The 14,820-nt window shown below is 40.2% G+C and overlaps 1 protein-coding gene across 6 annotated transcripts in view; it reads right to left on the bottom strand.

The window, feature by feature from the left end:
* VTI1A (vesicle transport through interaction with t-SNAREs 1A) overlaps positions 1-14,820 on the bottom strand; it is a 368,766-nt gene that overhangs the window by 142,772 nt on the left and 211,174 nt on the right. For 4 of the 6 annotated variants that reach the window (XM_034663287.1, XM_034663288.1, XM_019805884.2 and 1 more), the window contains 2 exons: positions 12,810-12,880; positions 11,867-11,928 (listed from right to left, as the gene is read on the bottom strand). In XM_034663287.1, the coding sequence (XP_034519178.1) occupies positions 11,867-11,928; positions 12,810-12,880 (133 nt within the window). Of the gene's footprint in view, positions 1-11,855; positions 11,929-12,809; positions 12,881-14,820 lie in introns of all 6 variants that reach the window. The other 2 variants (XM_019805892.2, XM_011231901.3) reach the window with 1 other exon arrangement.

Here is a 14,820-nt window from a genome sequence, read left to right as displayed (position 1 = left end):
TAACTTTCAGGCCCGGACACCTGCCACCTCTTCTCTAAAGTCTCCCTAACCACAGGCCCCAGGGATTTCTCCTTCCTGTCCTCATCCCCTGCATTTATCTCTCACTTACATACAGCACAAATTACTATATGTATTGTTGTTTCTTACACAGAAAACATTAAATATTTGCTTTTGAAGATGCTGTTGCTGTTACTGTTAGAATGCTGCTAAGAACGTGGCTTCTGTGGCTAAAACCAGGATACTGGGCCAAGTTCTGCCCCATCGGGGTGGATGACCTTGGGCAAGACTCAACTATGGCAGGTCTCGATGATCTATAACATAAGGATAATAGTGGCACTACCAATCCACAGAATTCTTTTCAAGATTACACTAAATGAAATAATGTATGTGAATGGGCCCCACAAATCCTAAGGCCCTGTATAAATTTTAATTTGTTGTGATTGTCTTTCAGGACATATTTTTGACATATGATCTGATTTCCTGGGGAAGATTCCCTGCAAAGTTTCTTGTTAAATTTTGTGGAAACTTCAAAATAAGTGTTTCTTACAGGTCAACACATTTCAAATACGTGAGAATAGCAAAGTAATTAAGTGGTATTTAGTGAGGGAATTGTATGCAGTTCTGTAACCATGTCCCATTTCTCAATTCTTTGGAGTTGGTTGTGGATTCTTGAAAATTTTGTGGAAAATCCCCAGAAAGACACATATGCATACATATACAAACATTTTCAGAAAATTCTGGTGGTTCAGAGACTCTGGGAAGCCCACTTCAGGGTAGGGGCAACTGCCCCGTGGCTTGAAACAGAGAGTGTGATTTCATGAGAATACCTGTGGACCTGATTCAGACACCTTTAACTGACTTGGTAATTAAAAAGCTGATAGTTTTTTTTCCTTCATCGTCATAAAATCATTAAGGTATCAGAAGTAGAAAGCAGAGTCTCTTTTTTCCTAGGTAAACAGTAAGTTTACAGGAGACAAGAGTGCTGTTCTTTCATAAATTCCAAGCCTCTTCAACACTCCTTGTAAATTTTTGGTAAAATTTATCATTCTCTCATTTTCTCCACTGATATTCATACTTTAGTTCCAAAGTTCTTTACATAACTTTGCAAAGAAGTCACTAGCTTTTTAAATAGGGAATTGAGGGTAAAAAAACGGATGATGTCTCCTCTCGTTTCAGTTCTATCTTGTCCAGAAACGTTAGAGACAATTTCAAATAAAAAATGAAAACAGCCTCAATTAATACCAGCAAGGTGGCCAACTTTTGCAGTTTAAGGAATATTTTAATTATACTTTTGGATATTGACTATATTTTTTCCCCAGTGTTTTTTGTTTTGTTTTTCCCCCTTGAAAGCAAAGAATTCTTTCTTAATACCTAGATGACAAACTCTCAAGATGTACACAGTTGTTTCTTATTATGGCTTCCCTGGAAAACATTTCTGGGAAAGCACAATTCCCAGCCACTTACTTTGTTTACAACAGACAAAACTGCTTGTGTGGTATAAATAGGAGTCTGTCCTTAAACGCTGCTGGAAAATAAAGTGCAACCATGAAAAGGAGCCATTTCCTGCCTCAAAGGTGGCTTAAAAAAATTCTTAGCTACTTTAGGAACAGCACCAAAGCATAAATAATAATTATCAATCACCACACAATAAAAGACTAATTTTACCAAAAAAAAAAAAAAAAGAGGGGGAGAGAGAGAGAGGACAACAACAAGCTACATATTCCAGAGATGCCCTCAGAATTGTCAGCATTGGAAGGTTTTCTTGTCCCGCAAGATTATGAAACCCCTTTTTGTCCTCCTGCATTTGTGATGTATATCTATAACTCGTTCTTGTTTGTGCAGATAAGCCTTGCCTTGTCTCCCTAACTGCACTTTCAAAAGAAGATTCACAGTTGTTTGACTTTTGATCTGGGTAGCAGCTAGCTCGACCACCTGCACTGTGCATGAGCTGTTACTGAGCTTGCTTTGTCCCATCTTACAACACAGCGAGCCTTTTAAAATTGATGTGTGAATACACTAATTTACAATGTGAGCGTTCAAACAAAAAAATATGGTGGTGGTGGTGGTGGTGGTGGTGGTGGTGGTGGTGGCGGCGGCCACAGCAGAAGGGGGAGATTTGTGAAGAGAGAAGGCCTGAAGCTCGCTTTATAAAGTTCAGACATTGTTCACTGCCTCTGGCATTTAATGAAACAGATGGCCAAAGGCCTCCCTCAGCTTACAATGGAGCAGACAGTGGTGTGATGGTGTGGGGGCCTGGAATTGTAAAATGTTGTTTGGTGATGGTATATGTTAATAAATAGCCATTTACAAGGGGGGCCGAGGGCTCCATTACTCGTTTATAAGGAAGGCCTAGGGCTCCTTGCTTCGAGTTAACAGCTCAAGGCTGCGTTCAAAGAAGGCATTGATGGTGAAGGTGAAGTGCAGCCTTCACACTCCACATCGTGCTAAAGAATGGCACGTATCCTGGGGAAGAACGGAAAAATCATAAAAGAAAAGTAATTCAAGAATTAGGTCACATTGTGGCTCACAACCAAGGAAAATATAAGATGCTCTTCTATTGTGATTAAATAATGGACAGAAATATTCTGTTATTGTGACGTTCCTTATTTTCTCTTTCAATAAGCATGTTTACATTGTCACCAAAGTGCAACAGATAAAAATCTGCAGGGTTTCAACTAAATTATACCCACAGGAACCTACACAGCAACTGTGAAACTATTCTTAGCCATTCTCCCAAGGATTATTCACTGATCAGGCCTATGCCAGGGTAACCTGACCCTGGGCTGAATGCGACGGGGTTCCTGACTGGGAGTAGCTTACAGTCCAGGCCCGAGGACCCTGAGGAGAACCGGATATACAGAAACTCCTCATTCACTTCCAGGTGGGGATGTGCCCAGGAGCTGTCACCACCTCCCCAAAACCATTCCTTCCAGGGCCCATCTCTGTGGCAAGAAAGGCTCTGCCTGACCTCAACGGAAGGTTAGTTTCACCCTTATAAACCACTGTGAATCCTCTGATCGTGTTTCCTGCTTTGCTCTCAGATAGGACATTTACCACCTGTCTGGATGTCTGTACAGGGGTCTGTTCAAAGTCTATGCTTTGGCGGTTACTAAAGGGATTCCCTGGTTTTGTTTTATTTCTCTTACACTTGGCTTTCCTCCCCTATTTGTTCGGCTGGTTGCACAATGTGGTGGGGAGCTATATAAAATCCTCTGAGGGATGAGGTAGGGCGTAAAAAAGGTCTAGAAGAAAGTTAAGATGTGTAAGCATATAACAACAAAAGACAATGCCTTGTAGGAAGTACAAACTCCTGGGAAGAATCAGGGCCAAGACAGATCATTTCTGGCTGAGAAACTGATAAAGGCTTGACAGACAGAGTGGTATTCCAGGTGAGATACAGAGTACAGATAAAAGTTTATCTAGAACATTCTGAAGATACCATCTGTTGTTTTTGCCTACCCAGTATCTATTCCCCTTTCCAGTAAAAGCGCCTGGATTTTTCTGAGGAAACTATGCTTTGTCTATTCTCAGGCTGAATGTCCATCCCCTGCATGAGGTCCCAGGTCTAAAATGGCCAATCATAGAGTAATGGGATTTTTACCCAACCAGAGCCAAACCAGAACCAATAAGACTCCATGCTATGATTTCTATTGGAACTACTGGGGAAAAATGGTTATGTTCAGTGGGTGTCACTGAGAGGGCTGGCAAAAACCGTCTCCACAAGGAGAAACCCACGCACAAGAGAGCCAGACCCTGTCCTGATGCTGCTGTTAGAACCTTCGATTCCATTGTGTTTGAAGTTGCTTCTGCCCTGGAAATATTCAGTTACATGTGGCACTATATTTCCTTCTTATAGCTTACAGCTAGTTTGATCTGGGTTTCTGTCACTTTCATCCAGAAGATTCCTGACTATAACGGGTGGGAGAAGAAGGATATTCAGGAGGAAGCAACAGAAGACGAAAAGGTATAGGATTAGTGAAGGGTTAGGGCTAGCTTTGGGGTTGGGAGGTAGTGAACTTTAGTAGGGACATAGGTCTATCCAACTGGAGTAGGAGCAAAGGACGCTAGAATGTTCACTGAAAGACCTTAGCGCTTAGACTAAGGAGGATATGTCAGCAGGCAGTGGGGGACCACAGGAGGAAACAGTGCTAGTTTTTCACTCTGGAAGATAAACTGGCCGATAGTATTTAGAAGAACATAAGAGAAGAAGAGGCAAAGAGACCGACCAGGAGGCTCCCCTGTCTAAATAGTCCAAAGAGAGGGATGGACTGTCATTTGGGAAGGACTGCCCTTGGACGATCTCTCTGCTCTGGGCAGCACTCTGAGTACTCTGAGGAGGTCCAAGCAGCACTGTGAGGGTCACAGGGGAGGGACAGTGGTGGCACCAGTACTGAAGCAGGCATATTTTTATTTCTATTATTGCTAATTTTTCATTTTATAAAAATTACTGGGGAAATCTGGAAGTGGAAAAAAAGAGAATTTAAACAGATACATTTGAATTCATCAACCTAAAATAACTATTAATTAACATTTTGATTTTAGTCTTTACCCCCGGGCTTTTTATTTTTAAAGCACTGATGATAATAATCTACATTCTGTATTTATTGAAACCTTAGTATGTAACAGACACTGTTGTTTGTACTTTATGTGTATTGACTCATGTAACCCTCACCACAATTTAGTTAATAGCTAGAAAGTGGCAGAGCCAGTGTGGCCGCAAAGCCTACCTCTTACCCACTGAGGCACATGCCTCTTGATGCATATGCAGGAATTTCATTTTGAATAATTTAACAAAACCGGGATTGCTTTTTCCAGTGAGGATAAGGCCCCAGTAATATAAGGTTAGATATAAAAATAAATATCCTTACAATGATACTTGCAGAATACTGGAGGTAAGGTAGATTACAGATTCACCTTTGCACACTGTCTGGTTAATGCCCCACAGTCTATGGTCAAAAATTAATCTTAAAGGACTCCTTAAAACCATACCCCCTCGGAAGCCATTGGTACACAACAGCTCCCGTGTCTACAGAGACCAGATTAAGTGCCTTCAGCCCCATCTTACCTAGTGGGATCTGATCAGGCTTTTTCACTGCTTTCTAGAACAACCGTCTACTCATCCAGAAAGGTTGCCTGACTATCTGTGAGGCACAGTAGGAAAAAACAGACGCTGGAGGCAGACCACTTATGTATAGCTGGATGACATCTAATAACGGTTGCTTATTTCTTGAAATGGGAGTAATCATCTCTGTCTTCTGAGGTTGTCATGAAGATGAAATAAGATAATCTATAGTAAGTGCTTAGACTAGCGCCTGCTACCTAGGCTGTATCAGTGAGTGCATACATAGCAGTGTTTTGTTAATAAAAAACACGGTAGAGTGCAGAACAATAGATCTTAAAATTCTGAATTTCCCAGAACAGTAAAATGTGGGGAGAGGGGGAGAAGGTGGGACATCTGACACAGGACTGCCAATGTTTCTTACTGACTATTTTTCCATTTGCTGTAATAATCAACTTTTATTTTTTATTTATTTATTTTTTTAAAATTAGATTGTGCTCATTATTTTTTTTTAAAGATTTTCTTTATTTATTTGACAGAGATAGAGACAGCCAGGGAGAGAGGGAACACAAGCAGGGGGAGTGGGAGAGGAAGAAGCAGGCTCATAGCAGAGGAGCCTGATGTGGGGCTCGATCCCATAATGCCAGGATCACGCCCTGCGCCGAAGGCAGACGCTTAACCGCTGTGCCACCCAGGCGCCCCTGTAATAATCAACTTTTAAAGGGAATGGTTCACTAACACAATTATTTCACAGAAGAAATGGAATTATAACACAGATAGCATATGACAGTAACTATCTGTGTAATGAAAGCTCATCAGTTCGTACTCTTTCCATCTCAGCACCAGTTAGTGAAAACTGGCTCTTGGAACCTTTTGGTCTCCAGTGCGTTCAAAAGAGCAAGCCAAGTTCATATCCTAATTCTGTGCCTTTCTGTGAACGTGACTACAGACAGTTTACTTTACTAAGCATAGGTATTCTCAACTGGAAAATGGGGATATGATGCTTCCTCCACAGGGTTCTTCTGATTTAAGGATTGAATCAGATAATGTGGGCAAAGTATGGTCAGGGTCAGACACACTTAGGGCAGCTGGTAGAGCTGTCACTGACAGATAACTTCAGATGCTGTGTTTAAATGTCTGACACAGGACCAAAATTCTCTGTTTAGAGCTACGAGATTGTTGTCAAAGAGAAATACATATAAAGAAACCCAATGCCATTCTTTAGTTTGGTAAAAGCACCATCCATGTCAGCCTTGAAGAGGTCACAGGCCAAGTGGATAGTAATAAACTTACATATAAAGGACCAAGATTATTTTTTAAAAAATTCTCTTGGTAGCATTATTCTAATCTCAGATCCTAAATCTGTTAAGTCTGAAGAATCTGTAGCAACTTATTTATTTATCAGAGAGAGAGAGTGCTCACGTGCACACAAGCAGAGGGAGAGGCAGGCAGAGGGAGAAGCAGGCTCCCTGCTGAGCAGAGAGCCTGATGCGGGACTTGATCCCAGGACTCTGGGACCATGACCTGAGTCGAAGGCAGACGTTTAACCGACTGAGCCACCCAGGCACCCAATCATTTTATTCTTGAATGAATATGCACTTGATTAAAACCTGAAGAATAGCTTGGAGGTTAGGATTTTGCTATATTAATTTAAGGTTAGGGCCCATGTTCAACACTTGTAAAAACAGGCCAAGAAAGAGGAATTAACAGATAAACAGAGAAAAGCAAAAAAGCAAGAAAAGTGAAAATGTAAATGTTAAGATACTGCAAAGGAAGACATACTTTTCAGTGCATAAAAATTGAGTAAATTCTCAAGGATATGTTTCTTAAAAGTCCTGGAAACACTCTGCTGTCGAATTTTTAGACATTGTAATAAGAACAATTAAAATGCAACCAAAGGTTTCCTAAGCAAAAGGAGAGGGGGCAGGGAGCGTGAATTTTCAAAGAAGATTAAAAAAAAAAAAACTAACACTGAGTTGTAGCATATTTCTTTAAGAATAAATTTGTTTACTCGAAAAATTTGTATTTCCAATGCTTACATTGGTCTGGTATTGCTATTTCTAGTATACTTACCCTTACGAATCATTTTGACAGTACATTAAAATTTTCCAGATGTTTTACCTGTCATTCTACCAAAGCAACAAAACCATGTTTAAAAGGTAAAATGTGATAGCAATGATAGGTGGCAATTATTCCCCAGACTGACTCAGAGGTAGCTCTTACAAAAATAGAAGTATTAAATAAGAAAGTATGAATATTGCTGGCTAGGCCAGCTGCCTTTAATACTATCTGGTTTGTTTATCTTACAGATTAGTTACAAAAGGCCTCTCACCAGCTACCTGCTTCAACAAGTTACCACATGCATGCTGGAAGGATAAACAAGAATTCACTTTGTGAAGGAAACATTCTGATTGGTTTTTTTAATTAAAAAAAAAAATTAAAACAGCAGGGGCACATGCAGGTCATGTGTGGGAGAGAGGAAATTATTTGATATTAAGGTGATCATATAGAAAAAGATGTTTAAAAAATATGACATACGCTGTTTCTTTCTGTAAGCCTTTTTTGCCAGCACGTAACACGCAGTCAATGAGCCAACATAAATTTGTAATGTGTCCTCCAAATTTATGTCAAAGGAAATCTCAAATCCTAACTATTATATTCCCAAGAAATCCTTCAGATACTTTTAGAAACAAGTATACTATTACTGATAAATTATTCACTCTTCAGAGGTAAAGAAAAAAAAAAAAAGAATTACGAGGTCTTTTGTTTTCTAACTGAAAATCTTGCAAAGTTCTATCTTCATTTTCCCTGACCGCCAGCTCTGTCTGCTCTAATAAGACTTCCCAGTCAGCTGTACAGGAAATAACACACACACAAACATGCATATACACGCAAATACACCAAGAGCAACACATGAGGCGTTCAGCGCTGTTTGTGACGCTGTAAGACAAGCAGTTGCAATAATCACATTTTGTGAGAGTCAATGAAAAATTCATTTCTTTGGCCCCAGTCACCACATGAATGGCCATTTGTTTTGTGACCATTTTCATTATTATCTGAATAGCACTTTATTCCAAACTCTGTCTACAGAGCCAGGAAATGAGCAGTTTGTCCCTAGCTAGTTCTCCACCTTCTGTCAAGACAGAAGAAAAATTACTTTCCAGGAAATCAGTGATATCTGTGTTCTGATGTCAAGTTTCACTATTATAATTTCGAATGGACCAATTTTCTCCTTTGCTTTCTTCCTCTTGGTAATATAGTGTGGTTATGTGAAGACTAATTTATTTATTTTGGTTGAATCAGCGGCTATCTCACTAAACTAGATATGTCTCAATACTTTTTGCATGTTTAGCTCCTTTCAAAACTTGTTTATAATTCTATAAATCATCTCCTGCATCTCTAAACTTTTGAAACATATTGGTTTTATAACTATTTAAATGATATTTTCTATTGGTTGTTTTCCTGGCACCCTTTTAAATGACCAGTAAGCATTCATTGGAGTCGCAGAATCTTCAAGAGCTTCCTTGAGAATTAGGTAATTTTAGGAATTCCTCCGGGACTGTTTTCTTCTTTTTCCTTTTTATTTTTTTTAGAGAGAGCACACAAGCGGGGGCAGGGGCAGAGAGGGAGGGAGAGTGAGAATCTTAAGCAGATTCCACACCCGGCGGAGCCTGACTCAGGACTCAATCTCAACAACCCTGAGATCATGACCTAAGCCGAAATCAAGAGTCAGAAGCTAAACTGACTGAGCCACCCAGGTGCCTCTCCCCCAGTACTTTATAAGCCCATATCCTCTAGCAGAGTGAAGGCAAGGATCAAAACGGTTTCATTTGAGGATTCCGCAAGGCTTTGTACAGAGGCACTGGATAATTACTGAGGAAGTGAATAAGCAGAAAAAAGTAAGGGAGGAAAGAAGGAAGAAGGAAGGGAGGGAGAAAAGAAGGAAATCTCATGTGATGGTAATAAAAAAGCAAAAGTATGAATGGTGGTGGCTGCCACTCACTCATTTTTATTTCCCTATTTATTTTTGGTCAGTCTTACAGATAATCAGGTGGGTTTGTATACAGACTTTGGCACTGATAGAACATTAGTTTCACCTGTCTTCTCAAAAGACTAATCAAAACAAATAAAATGACCCAAATGAGGGGCCACAGCATGACATTTCCATTCCATATACAAAATTAAAAACGATCTAAATTTTAAAAATTAAAAGTAATCAGCAATCTTTCTTTTAAATAAATTAAGTCCACCATGGTTTAGTATATTGCAGACCATTCCCAGTCATACAGAATCTACCATATGAAAATAAAGAACCTTATGTTGTATGGAGGTAAACACCTACATTGCACCTTGAGGATGCTAATTCCTTTTATATATTTGTGAAGGTGACAGATGGGCATGTGGTTTGATATTATACCTTTACTTAAATCAGAAGCAACCATCCACACACAAGGTAACTATGCAGTTTGGGAAAGAATGTGATCTCTCTTTCTGAAAGAAAGTCTCCCCAGTGCTGGAAGGGAATGCCATGTGAATGGGAGGCATGTAACAGCAAAATCAGAGCATTAAATTAAAGACTTTGGTACACAAAAGCTGGCTCCATTTCTCCAGAGACTGGTTTTCCAGGGAATAATAAAAACAATGAAGTGAAGAAGTTGATAAAATATTTCTGCCTTTTCCCAAGTCCATAATAAATTGTATACCATGTGGGATAGTAATTAGAAACTAAACAAAACCACCACCTGCATTTGGTTCCCCAGAGACTCAGTTAGGTTACAGCATTGATTAAGAGTATCTGGATACCTTGGCTGATACCAAGATCCCAGTTGAGCTTTATAAAAAGCACAACCACAAATACTCATGGTTGGGGGGGAGTGTTAAGTGTTTCCTTGGCTCACCATAGCAAGGTGATGTCCACCTGGGGTTTTTTTATTTCTGTTCATACCCTAGACAGATCCCAAAAGGAGATGAGTCAGTGATTGACTGAGCTTGCCTACAAAGAGGATCCCAAGTAGATTTCCGTGCAGTAACTTCCCTCAACAGGCTTATGAAACAGGCACGTTAGTCTAATTGCCCTACAGAAAGCCCAGTCAAAGGTTCCAGAAGTGTTTGTGCTTCGCCCTCTCTAAATGACTTGCAAATTTATTCAAACACAATATGAGGAGATGCTTTATTTGTTGAAATAACTGTCTGCAGTGTCCTGCACAAAAAGGGTGAGGTACATCAAGCAGAAACATGGACAGAAATACATTGGTTTAGAAACTCATAAATCCTTATTTGAATCTGCCAACCTGAAAGCCACGTAGAGCCCGAATAAACTATTTTTCCTAAATGCTACATCTGATTAAGCCATACCATTAAATGACAGCTGAACTTTAACATTAATATGATATTATTTAAATAACCGCATGATTTTTTTTTACACTAAAAATGATGAATGATTTCTGGACAGCTCAATTGACATAAAGCAGGAGGACTCTTTAATGAGATTTGACAAAATGGAGACATATGCAGAATATTCGTTACAGCTCACATCGCAGGGGCCCTCCCAGGGAAGCAATAGAGGACTTTTTTCCTTTTTTTCTTTTTTATTGTCTATAGGCACTGAAGCATTCCTTTCAATTGCCACTTCTCTGTGGATTTTGAGTTTTTCTAGGTCATTTACATATTACTCTTAAACAGAGAATCTGGTGGCTTATGGTTCTGAATGGGGACTGTGCCTGCAGGAAAAGCAGGGACATGGGGAGTTCAGTCGGTGTTGGTTGGAAGTGTCCCGGGAACTTCGGGCTCGCTACCGATCAGCCTGATGGAGACCAAGCAACTACACCTTTGATTGGTTCTTGTGCCATCCATCGCGAACACAGCAAACACACTTCGAGCAAATTACCATATACAGATACGTGATCAGAAACGACTTTACTTACTCTGAAACAGTTGTCTCTGTAGTATCAATGCCAAAGGAGTTCTCCTTTAAAATTCCAATGAAGCTATTCTAGAGGCGATTCTCACCATTCCTCATTCACATGTCCAGCTACAGTCCCAAACTGAAGGTTATGCTAAATGATAATCTTATTTGGTAGGTTCAGAATGTAAGAAAATGCCATGTTGAATAAACCTACGTAAAAAATGGCTCTGATTTTCAGAACAATGAAAACATTTCTCACTTCCCTCCGAAAAATACAGAATATGGAGTATGACCCACTCATTCATTGATTTTCACACTCTCCCCAATATTTTCCATCAGTCAAACGTTAGGGACAGACATAAAACATTAACATTTGTTCGCTCGCACATGTGAATTCAGATTATTCAGATAATCTCTAGATTTTAAAAAGCATCTTTAAATATATGTAAAATCGAAATATATCCCCCAAACAATGTCTCTGAAAGAAATGAAAACAAGGCAACAGAGAGAGAACACAGCTAACACCGAGTGTGCTCCTGATACCGGCAGGCCTGCATTCCTTCTATAAGAAGGAGGCTATCGAAATAGAAAATAAAATCAGTCTGCTCCTGCCATGGGGACTTCCTCGGGCTATGAAAAAATACTTCATGTCTAACCCTAATTTTTTCCATAGCTTGAGGTAACCCCCCTAGCTCAAACCTCCTCTCTAATCTAAGTTACTCAGTATGTGTCCCTGCCCAAACAAGAGTTAATATCAGTGCTCTGTCGTTTCAAAAGGGTCTTGACACAGGGTACTAAGAGCAGAGGTTCGCATGCCTGAAAAATGTCCCATTGCAACTAGATGAAAAACATCATTTCAAACAAGGGAGAGAGAGGAAGATAGGTCCCTACCTTGCTCTTACCTTCGCAACATCCCCGTCAGAACCCTGGAGCTTTTCCCCAAGTTAGCATCTGTTTCCCGAAGCTAGGAAGAGAAAAGCAGCATTAACACAAAACAAGACTTCATGCAATTGGATTGTTTTGAAAGTGCACTGGCAAGCAGTAATTTTTTCATGGATGAAAATCCAATTAATCATAAATACTTAAATACACTAAAATACATCTTGACACCTATACAATCTCTGAAAATTCTTAGATTTAGAAAATTACTTGGAATAGATAATCCCAGGAGCATTAAACTGGATACTTGAACTGGCTATAAAAGCAAATATCTTGCAGGCTGACAAAGTTGAATATACATCTTGTAATTAAAATCCAATTTCGAATGTGTTAAGTCCTAAGAATATGAACACAAATGAAATAAACTGAGGGAGGAGGAGACATCATTATCTTTATAGCTTTCACTCTGAAAGACCTGACATACTCCAAAATCTCCCTCATGACCTTCTCAGTTATAGAGCTAAATAAAATACCTACCTGGGGGCATTCCGGGATGGGGAAAGAAAGAGTCAGCTTATTCTTTCTCTATTCCACACTTTTTTTCCTCTCCCCTTACTCGACATCCCTCATATGCCTTTGCCATTTTTTTTTTTAAAGATTTTATTTATCTGACAGAGATAGAGACAGCCAGCGAGAGAGGGAACACAAGCAGGGGGAGTGGGAGAGGAAGAAGCAGGCTCATAGCAGAGGAGCCTGATGTGGGGCTCGATCCCACAACGCGGTGATCACGCCCTGAGCCGAAGGCAGACGCTTAACCGCTGCGCCACCCAGGCGCCCTGCCCTTGCCATTTTTATACACACTTACATCTATGCCATTGCTACGGTCTATGCATGTGCTGAAGGCCTTTTGTTTTACATTGTATCATTTCCTGAATTTATGAAAAAAACTCTATCACTTCTACTTACTCGTTCACGTGCACGCTGTATCTTTTCTCTGTCATGACTGAGGTTTTCCAACATCTCCTGGCCAATTTGCTCTGTGGAAAAGGAAATTTGAGTGAGGACAGGCTGGGTGGAAATGAGAACCACCTTCACGAGTACCACAATGGCGGTGGGTGCAGAGTTCACGTTCAATAAGTATACATTACATGTTTCATATACTTGGAAAACATTTCATATACTATGAAAATATCTTGCATTTACCTACGTATCCTAGGTATGATTAGGTGGGATTTACAATTCAATTGTAGAACATGACCAACAAGGCAGTGATGATGGGGAGGTGGTAGGATTGGCCAACGGCCACCTCGGCCTATTTGTTATCTGCCAAGATGGAGAGCCCAGGTCCAGCGGCCTTCCTGTTATCTTATCATCATGGCATCCAGTCTCTGGTTTTGCAGGTTACAGCCTACGTTAATGAGTCTACTCTACCTCCCCCACTTTACTATTGCACTGCTTTGCGGATGCAAGCGAAACTCCAGTTAGAACAATTTTGATTTTAATGTATTTGTCCCACATCTACAGTCCTTGCACTCTCAACTACCGCGGCTTACTGCTAGTGGAACGCTCTCTGGGCTTGGAGCAAGGGCTCCTTTAGTGTGTTCTCAGCTGCAGTGGATACCTGAGTCAGGATGAGGTGTACTTCACACATGGTTGAGGAGAGCTACCGCTGCAGACAGAGCTTCCATTTACACAGCAATGAGCAGGTTAGAACACTGATTAAAAGGCAGACTGCTGAGTTCTGACGAGGTTTTCCTCCTCCGCGATCATCCCATTTGGTTGGTACCGGTCGGTTCGCCTCCTTTTACGAGGCCGTAGGTATGTCCTAACCTGACAAATATGCAGCTGCCTTGAATAAATTTTTTTTTTTTCAGACTCATTCTCCATCACCTGGAAGGTACCTTATTCTATAAAAGAAGGATGACAAATCTGACTCACTTGTAATGCTGGCGACCTATCACATATCCACATTTCTTTCTTTTCTTTTTTTTTCTTTTGTATTGTCTCTTTACCCACAACCTATGCCAACAACTATCCCTGGCTTATAAATGTATTGAAACATTCAATAAGCATCTATTACAACAAAACAAATAATTTAATAAAGTCATTAGGAAATCGCCATAGTAGTTATTTGGCTCACGTATGTACACTAATGAACTTTTTAGACAGACATCCTAAAAACTGTGGGGCAGTGGTTAGGCCATATTGAGAGCACAGGCTGGGAACTCACACTGCATGAGCCTAATCCCCCGGGCCGATGCTTACTGGCTGTGTGACCTTGCATGTGTTACCTAACTTCATCATGCCTTAGTTCTTCACCTCTAAAATGGAAAGAAGATCATTCTATGCTGAGAGGATGGGGTAAAGGTTAAATAATTCAGTTGGACTACTTAACACAGTGACTGGCCTATGGCAATAATAAGCATTTGTTGAATGATGATGATCGATATAAAGAACCAATGGACTGTTATGACCTGGGCCCCCTCCCACCCTCGGTCTGCCACAACCCACTGGAACTGGGTATCACAAGATAAAATACTTATCTTACCTTCCTCGCAAAATTGTGGTTACGGTCAAATGAAATTAACCTAAGTAAAAATGTTTTGAAAGCTATAGGATACCCTACAAATGCATGTAATCACATAATACACAGGAACCTATGCACTCAGTGAAAAATCATAGAGTTCCTACTCTGTGCCCAGTGTAGATGCTGGGGATATGGCCAGTAAAGAAGATCAAGCCCTTGCACTTATGAACTTTTGTGCCAATAGTGAAGATTTGGCAGCCAAAGGTTAAATGCTACATTAGAGTTTGTCCTTCATAGCATAATAGTAAAAGGATTGTCTCTTCCTTTCAGGATAAAGAATCCAAGTAATAAAAAATGCTTAAATGCAACAGCGTCAATGTATTTTTGATACCTATACAAACTCTGAAAATTCTTTCCAGTAGAGTACCTTCCTAGTATAGTATCTCCTCT

Source organism: Ailuropoda melanoleuca, chromosome 6 (assembly GCF_002007445.2).
Source record: "Ailuropoda melanoleuca isolate Jingjing chromosome 6, ASM200744v2, whole genome shotgun sequence".
Taxonomy (NCBI): Eukaryota; Metazoa; Chordata; class Mammalia; order Carnivora; family Ursidae; genus Ailuropoda; species Ailuropoda melanoleuca.
This window is presented reverse-complemented; position numbering and strand designations above follow the sequence as displayed.